We start from the raw sequence: 15,063 nt of genomic DNA on the forward strand, positions 1-15,063 counted from the left end.
ATATGTATTTTTTTTTATGAAAGCCAACTTAGGACGACCTGTTTGAAATGATTTTTCAATAAAATGACGTACACAAATCTAATAAGATGGAAAAATGAGCGCAGTCTAAGCCTTAGCTCATTTGTCAATTGCAACTGCAATAAGAATGCTTGGGAGTGACATCCATGGTTTACAATTTATCTCTGATTGCTCAAGTATTAAAAATCTCATCATAATTGTTGTTTACGTAAGAATATAGGGTCATAGCTCTGAGTATCAAACACATACAACCTGTACACAAATGACACTGATGGGAAATTCGAGCACGTAGACGATCTGGTTTAAACTTGACTAGATACACGCATAAAAATTTGAAAGAAAAATAGAAGTTATTAGATGAGTTGAACAAAGATGATTTTTGGCAATCCATCATATTTTTCTTTCACAGGTGATGGAAGACGAGAATTGAATGTCCTACCTGAGAGAGTGACCTTCACCAGCTGTTCAGGTTGGTCTTAAGTGGTCAGGAAGGAAGAATATGTGAAAGTCAATGGAACAGAAATGGCTTATTTGCTGTTAGGAAATGATGCTTTCCATCATAAAAACTTTAATAGCCATTCCAAGCTCTGTTGAAATTAATACAGCATCAGTAACTTTTGCTCAAGCTCAAGTTGACTTAATAAATGAAAATTCAAGGAATTAAGTTTTATGCAAGAATAAATCAGTTTTTCTAGTTGACTAGTTATATACCTCGATACATTCGTGCAGATCATCGTTTTCTGTTCTGATATGAGTCTGCAAAACGATAATGCACCAAATGTTATAAGATAGTTACACATAAAGTCAAATAAAATTCATTTCAATCATCATAGGTTATGAAAGAAATTGCAAAGTAACGGTAGTAGTTCTCAAAAGATCTCCAGAGCTGTGGTAGTTTTGTTGATGTGATTTTAATGCATGCTTTAAAATATTCTAAACAAACGCTATAACTTAAAATTTTCTTATAGTAGAAATATGAACTTTATAATTGTACTTTACATTATAATTGAATCTAATTGGATTTATATTATGCTGTTTTCGTTAATCTTTAAATGTTCTTCTAGATTTTCAAATACATATTTATATTATTATTCAAGTACGTAAATATATTGATGAAGAATGAATTTTCTTTCGCAGGTCTGTATTTTTTACCTCGATGACTCGTTGACTTGGTGCATCCTGTTTTTCTCCTAGGGACGCCAGGATGACAACCGCAGCTGCAATAGTTGAAGGGTAATAACAAAATTGGACTTTCTCTGACAGAACAAGCACTGCGAAGTTCTTAGCTCGATTCTCCAAATCTGTGTCAGCTCCAGCAGCTTTCAGGTAGAACCTAAGATTATTTTCAAATACCCATTGTCAAAAGAAATAATAAAGCATGTTGTGTGTAGTAGATTCAAATTGTTAATGGGCGGAAGGAATTTATTAACAGTGGATGGACGAGGGAGAAAAAACTTTGTCCTACAAATGGTGAAGCTAGTCTGAGGAAGATGTACCACAAGAAGTTGTAGACAGTTGGCAGGAAACAATGGAACTTTAGAACTTCTTCAACAAGCCATTCCATACCAACAACTTCAGATCTTCTATACGTGTTGCTCCCTACACGAATATTCCTTTGCTGCAACCTGAAATACCAAAAATAAAACCAATCAGTACTATCATCGCTTTTTAAATAGATCCACCAAAGCTCGAGACCCACCAGATTGGATATCTTCTCAATTCTCAAGGCTCTATTCAGTGAAACAGACGATGATTTAACTTTTTGCATGTAAAGTACAAGTTAAAGCTAGATGAAGACTGGATAAAAGGGAGTTTAAAAAGAAAAGAGAGGAATAGAATTGTTATAAAGCTGATTCACATATGACGACTTAGAGCTCTACATAGCAGCCTCAATGCATTGATGGTTAGATAAGCATTTTATTGGTGAGTCTTGGGTCTCTTCTGTGCACATGAGTTGTTAACTTAAGAACTGTGTATCGACAATAAGTTTGACTATTATTTGTTACATCGGCTAAAATGTGACCATGGTATAATCACAATGTGACAAACATTCTTTTGTCCATGTGAACGCAAAGCTATGGACATTCAAGACTATTAGATTGTTGAAGGGTCACTAGTATCTACTAGTGACCCTTCAACATAGATAGATTCATTTACTTATATACATTTTTTTTTCTGATTATTGTTTCTAGTACTATTTACCATTTTGATCCTAACTTACTCAATTTTACACCCTTGAACCAAAGCAAGAAAACCAACTGACTTACAATTTGTTTCCATGCAATCTTCATCATATATAGGCTAACGAAGTTGAATAGAAGTTATAGTAGATGCACATTGATAGACGAGAGAAAAAAGAAGTCACCAGCTGTATGACTGATTTTCTTCGATTCTAGTAGCCAAAGTTAGACATGCAATGCCCAGAATTTGAAGGTGGCTTCCAGCTCTGAAGAATCCTTTGCTCAGAATCTGGTCCAGGAGGGTAACTCCTAAAAATGTCGTCTCCTGATGAAGTTTGGTATCTCTCGATCTCTACATAATTCGAAAAAAAAAAGAAAAAAAAAAAAAGCTAAATAATTATAAATAAAAAAAAGGTTTGACCCAACTGATTGATGACAAGTCTTACCGCATGAAAAGGAATTAACAGATTATAAAGAATGTATTTCGTGAACTATAACAGATGATGAAAATGAAACTGCCTTGGTGAATTCCTAACGAAATCCCAACATTCTCCGTAATGAGCGCAAATCTCGCTGTTATAAATGTTTATACTATTATTAAGATAAAAATAAACAGCTAATGTATCCAAGCAGAAGTAACAAATGAAAAGAAAAGTCGGTTAAACTTGGCTGATTCAAGATGCCAGATGCAATGGGCGCGTGGCAGGCCTAATTCGTTAGAAAGAGCTTATAACAACTTGATGAAACAGGTGCAAAATCATGAACATATTAATGACTTTGTAATTTTCGTTAGTAAATTACTGTTACATTTAAACTAAGAGGGAGATAGTGCCTGATTACATACAATCACACGAGATGGTAAACAGAGTATTGTAAATTTTGAAGAGTCGATAACGTGAAATTCATACACATAAGGATATCAGATTTGACGTATTTTTCTGAAGCCAGATGAGAAATTTCCAGAAAACACCGATGGAATAGTCGATACCAGAAAATTACAATGTTGGATCCATTTCAAATTGAAATATGACAGTGTGTCTCAAACGCTATGCAGTTCCAATGTCTCAGAATACAAAATCTATTAACGATGAAAATGGAAGGCCGGTGCAATATCTCATGCTAATTCAGGAATTATTGAGAGAAACACAGTGGTTCAAATCAAGGACTTACTTCAACTATCCATTGGACCATATTTGACCGTTCCTGGAGAATGAGATCGCCATAATCCGTCGACGACCGGTACTCTTCTTCGTAGTCGCGAATAATCAATTGGCGTCTTTCTCTGTTTCTGATCATTCGATAGGCTTCTTCATTGTCCAATTCTTCGAATCTCAAAATCTAAGTTAAAATCAATTAAATAAAAACAATATAAGTTGTTTGATTAGCTGCAGGTTTGTTTTGGATGAAACGCCAAGGAAGCATGAAAATAGAGAATTACCGTAGATTGATCTACTTTCTCTTCTTCAATAGATGTGCCAGTTCTAATGTCTTGAGAGGCACTTGATCTTAGAAAGTCGCGCCTGTACTGCACCAGCATGCTGAATGTTGATGAAGGAGTTGCGTCGTCGTTTGATTTTTCTGAAAATTCGCTTCCGGATTCCAAGAAAATTGAAGGAGTGTAATCTGAGCAGTCCGTATCAGACGTCTCCAATAGAATAGTTGACCGAAGCTCGGACAAGGCCTGGCTAGAGTATTCCGAAACATCCTCGTAAGAGAACTGCTCTGTGCAAGCAAGATCCGATTCAAACTTCAAGCTGTTAGGCCACTGTTCTATCGTGGAATCCGACTTCGAAACAGTGAAAGTTTCATTGATCTCATTTCTCGGTATCTCTTGTAACTGAAAGTCCCATAGTCCGTTTTCTTCAACCTCTAGTCCTTTCTCTTCGAAGGAACAGACGCTCTCGAGGATAGATTCAGCACAAGACGGTACACAAGGATTGGACGGCACAGCTCCCTTTCCACAAAGCTTCGACGAGACATCAGCCTCAGTGAATTGGAACTCCAGAACTCCATTGCCCGCTGGATCTTTGTTTTGGTCAATAGTTCTCCTAAACTCTCTCCTACTCTTCAACCTGGAGTTACTCGGTCCAACAACACCAAAATCGACTCCAGAATTCGACTCCACGCAAGACGATTCAGACACTTCCACATTACTCTTCCTAACCTCGCACTCCTCCTGCAAGCAACCTCTGGACACTCCATTTGAAGCAGCATCCAAATTCAAATTGACTTGAAGATCGCCACCAATGGAACCGAATCGTCTCTTCCTCGCACCCGCAGTACCACGCTGGAATCCAAAAACCGCTTCGAGTTTGGTAGAAACCTCAGGTCCTCCTCCGTGGAAGGAGCCAGAGCTGGAGTCCGGCGAGCAGAAAAAAGGAGAAATCGGATCCCGCCTGCGGCGTGGAAGCTGAGACCGAAGCCTCTTCTTGGGCGGAGACGGAGATTGGAGGTTGGACCTTCGCTTTTTGGACTTCATGGTGCGGTGATGAGTTTGGTGATAGAAGCAGAGCAGTTATGGAAGTTAGGAAGCGAAAGAGAAATGTGAAATTGGAAGTGAGTCTATACTTCCTCCCGCCTCCTGTTTATCTAATAATTATATATCACTATCACTGAATCACCATCCCACGCGCGTCTTCCTCCTCCCTCCCTTTTCCGTACGGACCTATTACGACAGGACTATGCCTTAGACGGACATGGCTTATTATTTAAACACAATTAATTAATTCTCCACATAAATATTCAACTATATATAATTATCTAACTCATTAATCAATTAAAATAAATCAATTTTTATCACAAACTTTCTTTTTTATTTTTTTTTATTATGTTACGGTAAATAAAAAACTCCCTAGAACTCGTGCAACCACTCAATGGCTTGTACGAGGCTCCACCCAGTTGAACCTTCTCAGCTGTGACTCGCGTCTTGGCTCAGTTCCCAACATGCGACTCCAAGTGGTTGGACTCGACTCTCTCAGCTTGTGCCGACTTAGATAGCTTAAATTTCTGTTTTTTTGATTCGTTTTACCATGTTTGGCTATTTCCAAATTGTTTTTTGATGTCATATTTTTCAGACAACTAAATATTTTTAATTTGTTTTGGGATAGTTAAGTGATATTAACTCTACCAATAGGCTCTAAGTTCGATTTTATGAATGAGTAGAGTATCTCGTAGGTGAAATCGAATTACATGAAGCTAAACCTAGGAATGTTTGGTCAAAACAAGCTTAGGAGCACCGAGCCTCACTTTTGGAACACATATGAGCTAATTGACTGAAATTATCATGTCACACGTTTAACATGGATTTTATGGCTATTTACTATGTGTTATTCGATTGATATGACCATGTTTATTTTATTTGATATATTGTACCTCTGGTGTGCACAATCTCTTAACCGCGATGATATGACTATGTGTTGAGATATATTATTTATGGAATATATCCTAGATATTATATCTTAATATTCTTCCATTTATGGTTAGATTTATAGTTTATTTTATTTTATTCTAGTATTTAATTATTTTATATTTTCCTCATTTGTACCGGCTTGTATCCTATTTAAAGGATATCAATATCAATGATAATATACACCTTCCCAATTATATTTTCTATCTCATTCTTAACATGGTATCAGAGCACCGATCTTGATATTCCTAATATCAAAGCATCGATCGTGGTATTCCTAATACCCCCTTGGACTCTGAGTCCAAGGGGAGTATTACCTAAAGCCAAACCCTAACCAATCAGTGAAGTCTTTACCATCGTCAATCATCCAATATCAAGAATACGTTATAAGCATCTTCAAATTTCTCACCAAGCTCTAAGGTGACATATTCAAGATGTTCGTATTTTCTTTCACAGCCTCTCAAGTGATCCAAAGCACCGATCTTGGTGTCATTATCCACTAAAGCATTTATGCATGGACCAACAAGTGATCAGGGAGGATATTCACTTGTTCCAAATCAAATTAAATGGACAAGTTATCAATCCTCGAGTCAATCATTGCAGTCTATTTCTAAAGCATTTATGCATGGACCGAGAAGTGATCAGGGAGGATATTCACTTGTTCCAAATCAAATTAAATGGGACAAGTTACCAATCCTCGAGTCAATCATTGCGGTCTATTTCTGAGTCTTGCATCTTTCTTGAAAATTCAATAATTTCTTGAAAGTCTAAAAATGCAAACCAATCAAAGGCGGTTTTTTTTTTTTACGGATATTTTCATTACTGAGAAGACAAGAGTGAAAGACAACTTGGGTGTTATTGACCTACCGTAAAGACAAGTTAAAGACAAGTTGGACGTGATTAACATACACTCTCCAACTTGAGGGGGAGTGTTGAGATATATTATTTATGGAATATATCCTAGATATTATATCTTAATATTCTTCCATTTATGGTTAGATTTATAGTATATTTTATTTTATTCTAGTATTTAATTATTTTATATTTTCCTCATTTGTACCGGCTTGTATCCTATTTAAAGGATATCAATATCAATGATAATATACACCTTCCCAATTATATTTTCTATCTCATTCTTAACACTATGTGTATCAGTATCGAGACACCAAAATTTTAATTTGTGAGATATAGTGACCGAAATGTTTTGACTATGTATGTCAGCTTCGAAAAGTATGTATGTCATAATATCTTGAAAGTTTATTATACATCACTCTACCAAACCATGGTTTTATACCGAACCTCATGCATGTTTATTTATCATTATTTTTTATTGAATATAAATTTTCTAAATTTTTTTATTATAATTATTATTTTAAATCAATTTTTAACTCTAGCCTGCTTTTGGATATTATTTGGTTATTAAATTTGAAATATTTGATTTATGATGGGTTGAATATTATTATTAGTATTTATTATTAGTTAGTTATTTAATAATGATTATGGTGTATTATCTCATATTAAATTGAATGACGAAAAGGGTATCGCCATACATTAATTTAGAGTTTATTATTTATACGTGAATATAATGCATATGTTTATAAATATTCTTATAAAAATAATTTTGATTAAAATCATTCATAATTAATTTAAAGCGATTCCATAAAAAAAATATTCCAAACCAATTTGATTATTTAAAATATATATGTATATCAATTTTTCTAAACAAAAATTCAATAATTAATAAAGGGAAAAGCCCAATACATTTTAGCCCAATTTTAGTCATCAGCCCAAGTTTGAATGTCCATAAAGTCCAAACTGGTACTGAATTTGGTATCCACGTGGCAGGGACAGAAATGTAATTCAATATTTTAAGCCCGTTTTTATTTTATTTTATACTTAATATTATAGTCGTTTACTAATTTAAACTGCTACTGTGCTACTACACAAATTATAAATTATAAATTAGAGTTAATAAAAAATATTTATGTAAGACGAAATTGAAAATTCAAAAAAATAAAAATAAAAATAAAATAAAATAAAAATTTTAAAATGTAAGAACCAATTTATAACTTAAATATTTTTTAATATCTTTTAGTGCAATAAATTAGAGTATAAAGATGAAAATCTTGAATATATGTTAATTATTGTTGGAGTATATGCTAGAAATTAAGGAGAATATTTTATTTTAGTAGTTGACTTTTGACTTTTATTTTACCACCTTCCATGCATTTATTATTATTATTATTTATTTATTTATTATTTTTGTAATCCATAGATTTTATTTAACAATTTTTAGTGTATTTAACCACATTTTTCAACTTGCATGGAAAACAACATATTCAACCAAAAATTGACTTATTTAAAATTTATGCTAAATGCAAGTTGAAGAATTTTATAGAAATTTCACCAATCAGCATGAATTTAATGTATTTTTAGAAAATGACATAAATTCTTCTCTTTTAAAAATATAGTCAAAAGCGTGCCTTTTATCATAATGTATTTTATAGTATACTTGAATTTGACTTTTGTTTAAAATATGTTATCCACGTAATATATATATATATATATATATATATATTTTTTTTTTTTAATTTTTTGATATACATATGTATTTTATCTTAATTTTCTTCCTAATTATTAAAATAATTTGATATAGTGGTAATTTACTTAAGATTTCATTAGGTGGACGATGAATATAGTGTAAACTATGGATCGTTAATTAACTGCTCAACGTATAGTAGATTTGCTCTCTTAGTTTGTTGAAGTAAGCAAGATTGTCGTTATCATTAACACGTGGTCTCCTCTCCCATGGATCTTTCAAGGTTAATTTTGATATGGTTGTTCTTGATGGTGAAGTGGATATTAGATCTCTTGCTCGTGATTCTAATAGTGAGACAATAATGGGTATGGAGAGCTTCAAAGATTTCGTTGGCTCCGTTGAGCTCGCTAAAGACACTCGCTCTTCTTGAAAGCATTTTTCAACACAAATTCTTTTACTATTTGAAGTCTCTTAATAAGTAACAAAGTTGAATATTTGTTTTTATTGTACTCGAGAGCATTTGCATAAGAAGGCATGACTTTGACGATCATTATAAAGTTGTTGAACCGATACCATTCGGGTAAGTAGTACGTTGACAAAACTAGCTTCCCATGTTGTGGCTTGAGGGGGCAGCATAATAACGGTAGGGTGGCAGCACAGAGAATGGTTGCCTATTTAATCACGAAACCTTATCTGGTTTAGTTGAGAAGCGTGCTGCTGCCAGCTGTATTTTTTGGTTTTTTCTCTTTTTTTTTTTAAATTTCTCCAAAATTTCCCATTTCCCAAATCCCAACACTCAATTTTTCATTTTTCTTAATTATTTTTTTAAAAAAGCTTGCCACGTGTACCATTCTGTGCTTCCTGCTTATCCACTTTACTAAACAATGCCCTGTCGGATGGATTAAATACATTATCCTTATAAATAATTATTTTCCCACTTCACTAAGGGGCCCACATGGAATACGTGGCCTTTCATTCTGTCAACGTGACGTCCAGCTGGAGCCAGATCTCGAATGTACTTTTTTTTGTTTTTATTTTAATCTTTCTATTTTAATATTTTACCTCTCAGTATTATTTTTTTCACCCCATCCATGTGAGCCATATGAGAGACAAACCGAATTAGTTTATTTCAATTATTTTTCATGGTTTTAAATTATTATATCAAAATTACTTTTTAGCCCTCAAACTTTTAACAAATTAATAATTTAACCTTCTAGAAAAAAATTTAAGAGGTAATCCATCATAAAATTACTGTTCCTATGATTAAGCTACTAAAAAAAAGTGGCATTGATTCATTCATAATACTGAGTGTTACATCAAGGACTAAAATTGAGTATTTGTTTTGAAATTTAGAGGCAAAATTAATTTAATGTTTAAATTTTTAAAATAAGTGTAATTTATTAAAAAAAAATTAGGCGCTTATCAATTATAAAATTAAAATCTAATGAGAATTAATGTGGTAAACTTATAATTTAAGTAAAGTATAGAGATAAAAAGATTAATAATAATAATAATAATAATAATAGTATAATTGAATATGGATATTTTGAGTTGAAAGGAAATAATCCGACCGACCGACCGACCGGGAGTGACACGTCAAAGAATTTCGTGAAAACCCACAAAAACCGAGCAGAACAGAGTTGAGAGAGACAGACTTCTCTCTCTAACCGAGCGTTCACATATCGCCACGTAATTCCCATCATTACGTGGAATTTTCCATTAAAAAAATGTCATCATTTCATTTTTAATAAATATAATATAATATTTAAACTAATTTTTAAAAACTTAAATTCAAATATTATAGAACAATGGCACTGACGGACTCACCAACGGCGCCAGAAGAGAGAGAGAGAAAAAGAAACGGATAAGAACAAAGAGCGAGGGAGTTAAAGGGGAATTATCCAGTGCTACTCATATGTACCATTATAACCTAATTCCCTTTAATTCTCCACCGTCCGATTTTGATCATTCTCCTTCCATCTCTCTCTCCTCTTATGCGTCACTGAATTCAGAATATGCTTCTTCCAACCACTTGACCGTACTTTTTTCCTTTGTTTTTCTTTTGTAATTCGTCTCCAAATTGGAAAATTATTTTTTAAAAAAGTTGAAATTTGGATATCTTTTGCCTTCTTCTTCTTCTGGGTCTCTCTGGATTTTTCATTTTCAGTTCAATACAGAGAGGGAGTGTTTGTTTCTGTGTTCTTCCTTCTTCTCTGGGTTTTCGATTCTGGTTCGATTTCAATCGTTTTTTCTTGTTTTTCAAGTGTTTTTTCAAATACCCATTTCCCTTACTTTCATGGATTGATAGAAAAATCCCATCCACAAATCAATGGTTTCAAGGTCGTATTCCAATCTACTTGAACTCGCCACCGGAGAATCGCCGTCTTTCGGCCGTATGAACCGCCAAATCCCTCGTATTATGACTGTCGCCGGTTTAATCTCCGACATCGATGACGATCGACCAGAAAGCGTCTCATCGGAGCCGTCGTCCTCCTCCGCCCTTCGTGACCGGATTATCATTGTAGCCAATGAGCTCCCCATCAGAGCTCAGCGGAAATCAGGCGGCGGCTGGATTTTCAGCTGGGATGAAAATTCCCTTCTCCTGCAGCTGAAAGATGGGTTGGGTGATGATGATTTTGAGGTGTTTTATGTGGGTTGTCTCAAGGAAGATATTCAGGTAAATGAACAAGATGAGGTATCTCAAATACTCTTAGAAACATTTAAATGTGTACCAACGTTTCTGACTCAAGAGCTTTACACTAGTTACTATCATGGCTTCTGTAAGCAACAGCTATGGCCTCTGTTTCATTACATGTTGCCTCTGTCGCCTGACCTCGGCGGTCGGTTTAACCGACCGCTGTGGCAGGCTTATGTTTCTGTGAATAAGATCTTTGCTGATAGGATCATGGAAGTGATCAATCCTGAGGATGATTTTGTTTGGATTCATGATTATCATCTCATGGTGTTGCCTACTTTTCTTAGGAAGAGATTCAATAGAGTCAAGCTTGGATTCTTCCTGCATAGTCCGTTCCCATCGTCTGAGATATATCGAACGCTACCGATACGGGAGGAGCTCTTACGAGCGCTCCTGAATTCGGATTTGATAGGGTTTCATACATTTGATTATGCTAGGCATTTTCTTTCTTGTTGTAGTAGGATGCTTGGTCTAAGGTACGAGTCGAAACGGGGTTATATTGGGATAGAGTATTATGGTCGAACCATTAGTATTAAGATCCTTCCTGTTGGGATTCATATGGGTCAACTTCAATCTGTTTTGAGCCTTCAGAAGACAGAGGAGAAGGTTGCAGAGCTTATCGAACAGTTTCGTGATCGAGATAGGATAATGTTGCTCGGTGTTGACGATATGGACATATTTAAGGGTATTAGTTTGAAGCTTTTGGCTATGGAGCAGTTGTTGATCACACACCCTGAATGGCAGGGGAAAGTAGTATTGGTGCAGATTGCCAATCCTGCGAGAGGCCGAGGGAAAGATGTGAAAGAAGTTCAGGATGAGACGAAGGCAGCTGTTAAGCGGATTAACGACACGTTTGGGAAACCAGGGTACGAGCCAGTTATGTTGATTGAGGAGCCACTGAAATTCTATGAGAGAGTTGCATATTACACCGTTGCCGAATGTTGTTTGGTCACTGCGGTTCGGGACGGTATGAATCTCATTCCATATGAGTACATTGTCAGCCGCCAAGGGAACGATAAGTTAGATAAGCTCTTGGGGTGTGAATCATCAGCTCTGAAGAAGAGTATGTTGGTTATATCTGAATTCATTGGGTGCTCTCCGTCCTTAAGCGGAGCAATTCGAGTTAATCCGTGGAATATTGATGCTGTAGCTGATGCAATGGAATGTGCATTAGAGATGGAAGATGCCGAAAAGCAGCTCCGCCATGAGAAGCATTTTAGATATGTGAGCACGCACGATGTTGGGTATTGGGCTCGAAGTTTCCTACTAGATTTGGAGAGGGCTTGTCGGGATCATGTGAGGCAGAGATGTTGGGGTATCGGGTTCGGTTTAAGTTTTAGAGTTGTGGCTCTTGATCCGAACTTCAGGAAGCTAGCATTGGAACACATATTTTCGACTTATAAGAGGACGAAATCTCGAGCTATTCTTTTGGACTATGATGGTACATTAATGCCTCAAGCTTCAATTGATAAGAGTCCTACTTCAAAATGCCTCGAAACGCTTAATACCTTGTGTCGAGATAAGAACAATATGGTATTCATTGTGAGTGCAAAAAGCCGAAAGAAACTGGCCGAATGGTTCGGCCCTTGTGAAAATCTCGGCATTGCTGCCGAGCACGGGTACTTTATTAGGTGAATTATCACATGATGAATACGCTTCGTCTATACTGTTTTGTTGATTGTCTTATTGTGTATGGCAAAATTAAGGGAATTGTTTTCTTCTTTTAGGATGAAGCAGGATGAGGAATGGGAAACCAGTTTACCAGTTGCAGATTGCTATTGGAAGCAGATCGTGCAGCCGGTTATGAAACTCTACACCGAAACAACCGATGGTTCGACAATCGAAGATCGAGAAACTGCGCTTGGATGGTGTTACGAAGATGCAGATCCAGATTTTGGTTCGTGTCAAGCTAAGGAGCTCTTCGATCATCTCGAAAGTGTCCTAGCCAATGAACCAGTTACAGTCAAGAGTGGTCAAAATATTGTAGAAGTTAAACCACAGGTTCAACCTCATTGTCTCTCATCTTTAAAAATTAAAATTGTTTCTGAGCTTCATGGTCTGTTTAATTACTGAATATGACTTTAAGGATTGATTGGCTTTGTTCATCATCCCCCCACTTCTATGAACTTGGTATCCTTTCCTCTCCAAACATCTGATATTTGACTCGGGTAATACGGTTCGAATGAAAATGTAATAGCTCTAGCCCACCGCTAGCAGATATTGTCCTCTTTGGGCTTTCCCTTTTGGGTTTCCCCTCAAGGTTTTTAAAACGTCTCAGCTAGGGAGAGGTTTCCACACCCTTACAAAGAATGCTTCGTTCTCCTCCCTAACCGATGTGAGATCTCACAATCCACCTCCCTTCGGGGCCTAGTGTCCTCGCTGGCACTCGTTTCTTTCTCCAATCGATGTGGGGTCCTCCCAATCTACCCCTTCGGGCCCAGTGTCCTCCCAATCTACTCCTTCGAGGCCCAGCGTCCTTGCTGGCACGCTGCCTCGTATCCACCCCCTTGGGGGCTTAGCCTCTTCACTAGCACATCGACCGGTGTTTGGCTGCTTCCTTTTTGTGCAGATCTTGAAAATACTAATATATCATCTAGCATTTCCTTTTTCTTATCAACCTTAACGATTTGGGTGAACCTGATGTTCGATTTTATAATCGCAGGGCGTTAGCAAGGGTCTTGTAGCTAAACGACTTCTCTCCGCAATGCAAGAGAAGGGGACCCCTGCAGATTTCGTTCTATGCATCGGTGATGACAGATCAGATGAAGACATGTTCAAGGTGATCTCGAGTTCCATGGAAGGCCCATCGATCTTGCCTCGAGCTGAAATTTTTGCATGTACGGTGGGGAGGAAACCGAGCAAAGCCAAGTATTACCTCGACGATCCATCAGAAATTGCAAGGTTGATGCACGGTTTGGCTACGGTGTCGAGGCAAAACGGCGCGCTTTATCCATCACAAGGTGCATAAGCCTCAACTTTTGCATTTGTCAATGTCATTCAATTTTAATCTTATTTACACATCACAGTGTACATATTGCTGCGGTTTCACGATGGGAAGAAAGTAAAAAGGGCAAAAACTGAGACAAATTTTTGTTTTATGGTTCATTTAGTAAAAGATGTAAATATATTTGGATGTGATATAATGACTGAATTTGCTTCAATTCCAGCTTCATTCTTTTCTTTTGGATTGTGTATTATATCAGCTTATAAACCTTTGCATAATATTTAATGTGAATTTGCTTTGAGCTATGCCCAGCCTCCTGGCCATGGTTCATCATCCTTGTTTGAGGTCGACCTCATGGGGGGTCAAGGCCTTTTTAGGTCTCAGTCGACCTTTACTAAGTTGGCCCTCTAGGTTATGGTCAGGGCTTGAGCGTCTCTCGTGCAACTAGTCTCATCTTTAGGCGTTAAGCTTCATATGTTCATGCATGTGTCTTATGCTTCATGTCTTGGGCTTGTGTCTCTGGTCTCATGTTTTGTCTCTGGTCTCATGTTTTGTGTCTCATGCCTTACCCTAAGGTTCAACCTTTAGGCTAATTTATAGCTCGATGGGATGGGTTGTGTTAGGTTGGGTTGGGTCGCTTAATTTCACCGGTAACAGTTGTTCTTACCCTGTATGAAGATTATCTTCTTCGTCATTATTTTTGCCCCAACCTCTCCCTGCCCTGCCATGTTGTATATCTAAGCAACTAGTGTCTTCTTGAGCTAGCAATGAGACTTTTGGATTTACTTTCATTGAAATTAAGTTAATTGACTTAACTATTTGAAACATTAATTTCATTCATTATTTATATGTCACTTCACTATAAATTTTGTAGGATAAATTGTGTTCATAAGTGTAATAATTACAGATAACTCGATCATTTACGCAAACTCGTAATTATAGTTAGGCTAAAAAATCATTTTATTTCTATAATTACATATTTATTATCTAATAAACAATTTGTTTAGGTTCCAATTATAAACATTTAATCATCTACTCATGAAATCTTAAAATAATACATACATTCTTTCAATTTTTTTAATTATTATTATTATTTAATCAAATTCTATAAAAATATCTTCAAATTAATAGTTTTGAAATTGATTAAAAGCATGAAGAAAAATATCAATCTATACATGATATATTTATAAATACAAATAAAATATTAAAAAAATGGTATCATGAACACTAAAAAAGTTCATAATATTTTTCTAAAAATTAATTTAGACATTTGAAAGCAAA

General features: G+C 35.8%; 2 protein-coding genes across 2 annotated transcripts; one reads left to right on the forward strand and one right to left on the reverse strand.

Moving 5' to 3' along the window:
- Positions 1 to 385: 385 nt before the first annotated feature.
- Positions 386 to 4,735, reverse strand: LOC111776911 (cyclin-SDS-like). The gene is made up of 7 exons (XM_023656325.1): positions 3,637 to 4,735; positions 3,369 to 3,536; positions 2,384 to 2,550; positions 1,515 to 1,643; positions 1,171 to 1,351; positions 730 to 774; positions 386 to 605 (listed from the first exon to the last, which is right to left on the reverse strand). Exons 1-7 carry the CDS (start codon positions 4,675 to 4,677, stop codon positions 576 to 578), a joined length of 1,761 nt encoding a protein of 586 aa, XP_023512093.1. The 5' UTR covers positions 4,678 to 4,735; the 3' UTR covers positions 386 to 575.
- A 5,388-nt stretch (positions 4,736 to 10,123) lies between these two features.
- Positions 10,124 to 14,021, forward strand: LOC111800629 (alpha,alpha-trehalose-phosphate synthase [UDP-forming] 6-like). Its single transcript, XM_023684417.1, has 3 exons — positions 10,124 to 12,469; positions 12,566 to 12,839; positions 13,501 to 14,021. Exons 1-3 carry the CDS (start codon positions 10,473 to 10,475, stop codon positions 13,804 to 13,806), a joined length of 2,577 nt encoding a protein of 858 aa, XP_023540185.1. The 5' UTR covers positions 10,124 to 10,472; the 3' UTR covers positions 13,807 to 14,021.
- Positions 14,022 to 15,063: the final 1,042 nt, after the last annotated feature.

The sequence above is a fragment of the Cucurbita pepo genome, chromosome LG01 (genome assembly GCF_002806865.2).
Source record: "Cucurbita pepo subsp. pepo cultivar mu-cu-16 chromosome LG01, ASM280686v2, whole genome shotgun sequence".
Classification (NCBI taxonomy): domain Eukaryota; kingdom Viridiplantae; phylum Streptophyta; class Magnoliopsida; order Cucurbitales; family Cucurbitaceae; genus Cucurbita; species Cucurbita pepo.

What these genes read in the sequence shown, in the direction of transcription:
- LOC111776911 (XM_023656325.1), bottom strand. Translation starts at nt 4,677, where the DNA reads ATGAAGTCCAAAAAGCGAAGGTCCAACCTCCAATCTCCGTCTCCGCCC. An exon ending in TGGTCCAATGGATAGTTGAA is followed by an intron (nt 2,551 to 3,368) that starts GTAAGTCCTTGA and finishes CGAATTATGTAG; the next exon opens with AGATCGAGAGATACCAAACT. An exon ending in ACTGTCTACAACTTCTTGTG is followed by an intron (nt 1,352 to 1,514) that starts GTACATCTTCCT and finishes AAATAATCTTAG; the next exon opens with GTTCTACCTGAAAGCTGCTG.
- LOC111800629 (XM_023684417.1), top strand. Translation starts at nt 10,473, where the DNA reads ATGGTTTCAAGGTCGTATTCCAATCTACTTGAACTCGCCACCGGAGAA. An exon ending in GAGCACGGGTACTTTATTAG is followed by an intron (nt 12,470 to 12,565) that starts GTGAATTATCAC and finishes TTCTTCTTTTAG; the next exon opens with GATGAAGCAGGATGAGGAAT. An exon ending in TTGTAGAAGTTAAACCACAG is followed by an intron (nt 12,840 to 13,500) that starts GTTCAACCTCAT and finishes TTATAATCGCAG; the next exon opens with GGCGTTAGCAAGGGTCTTGT.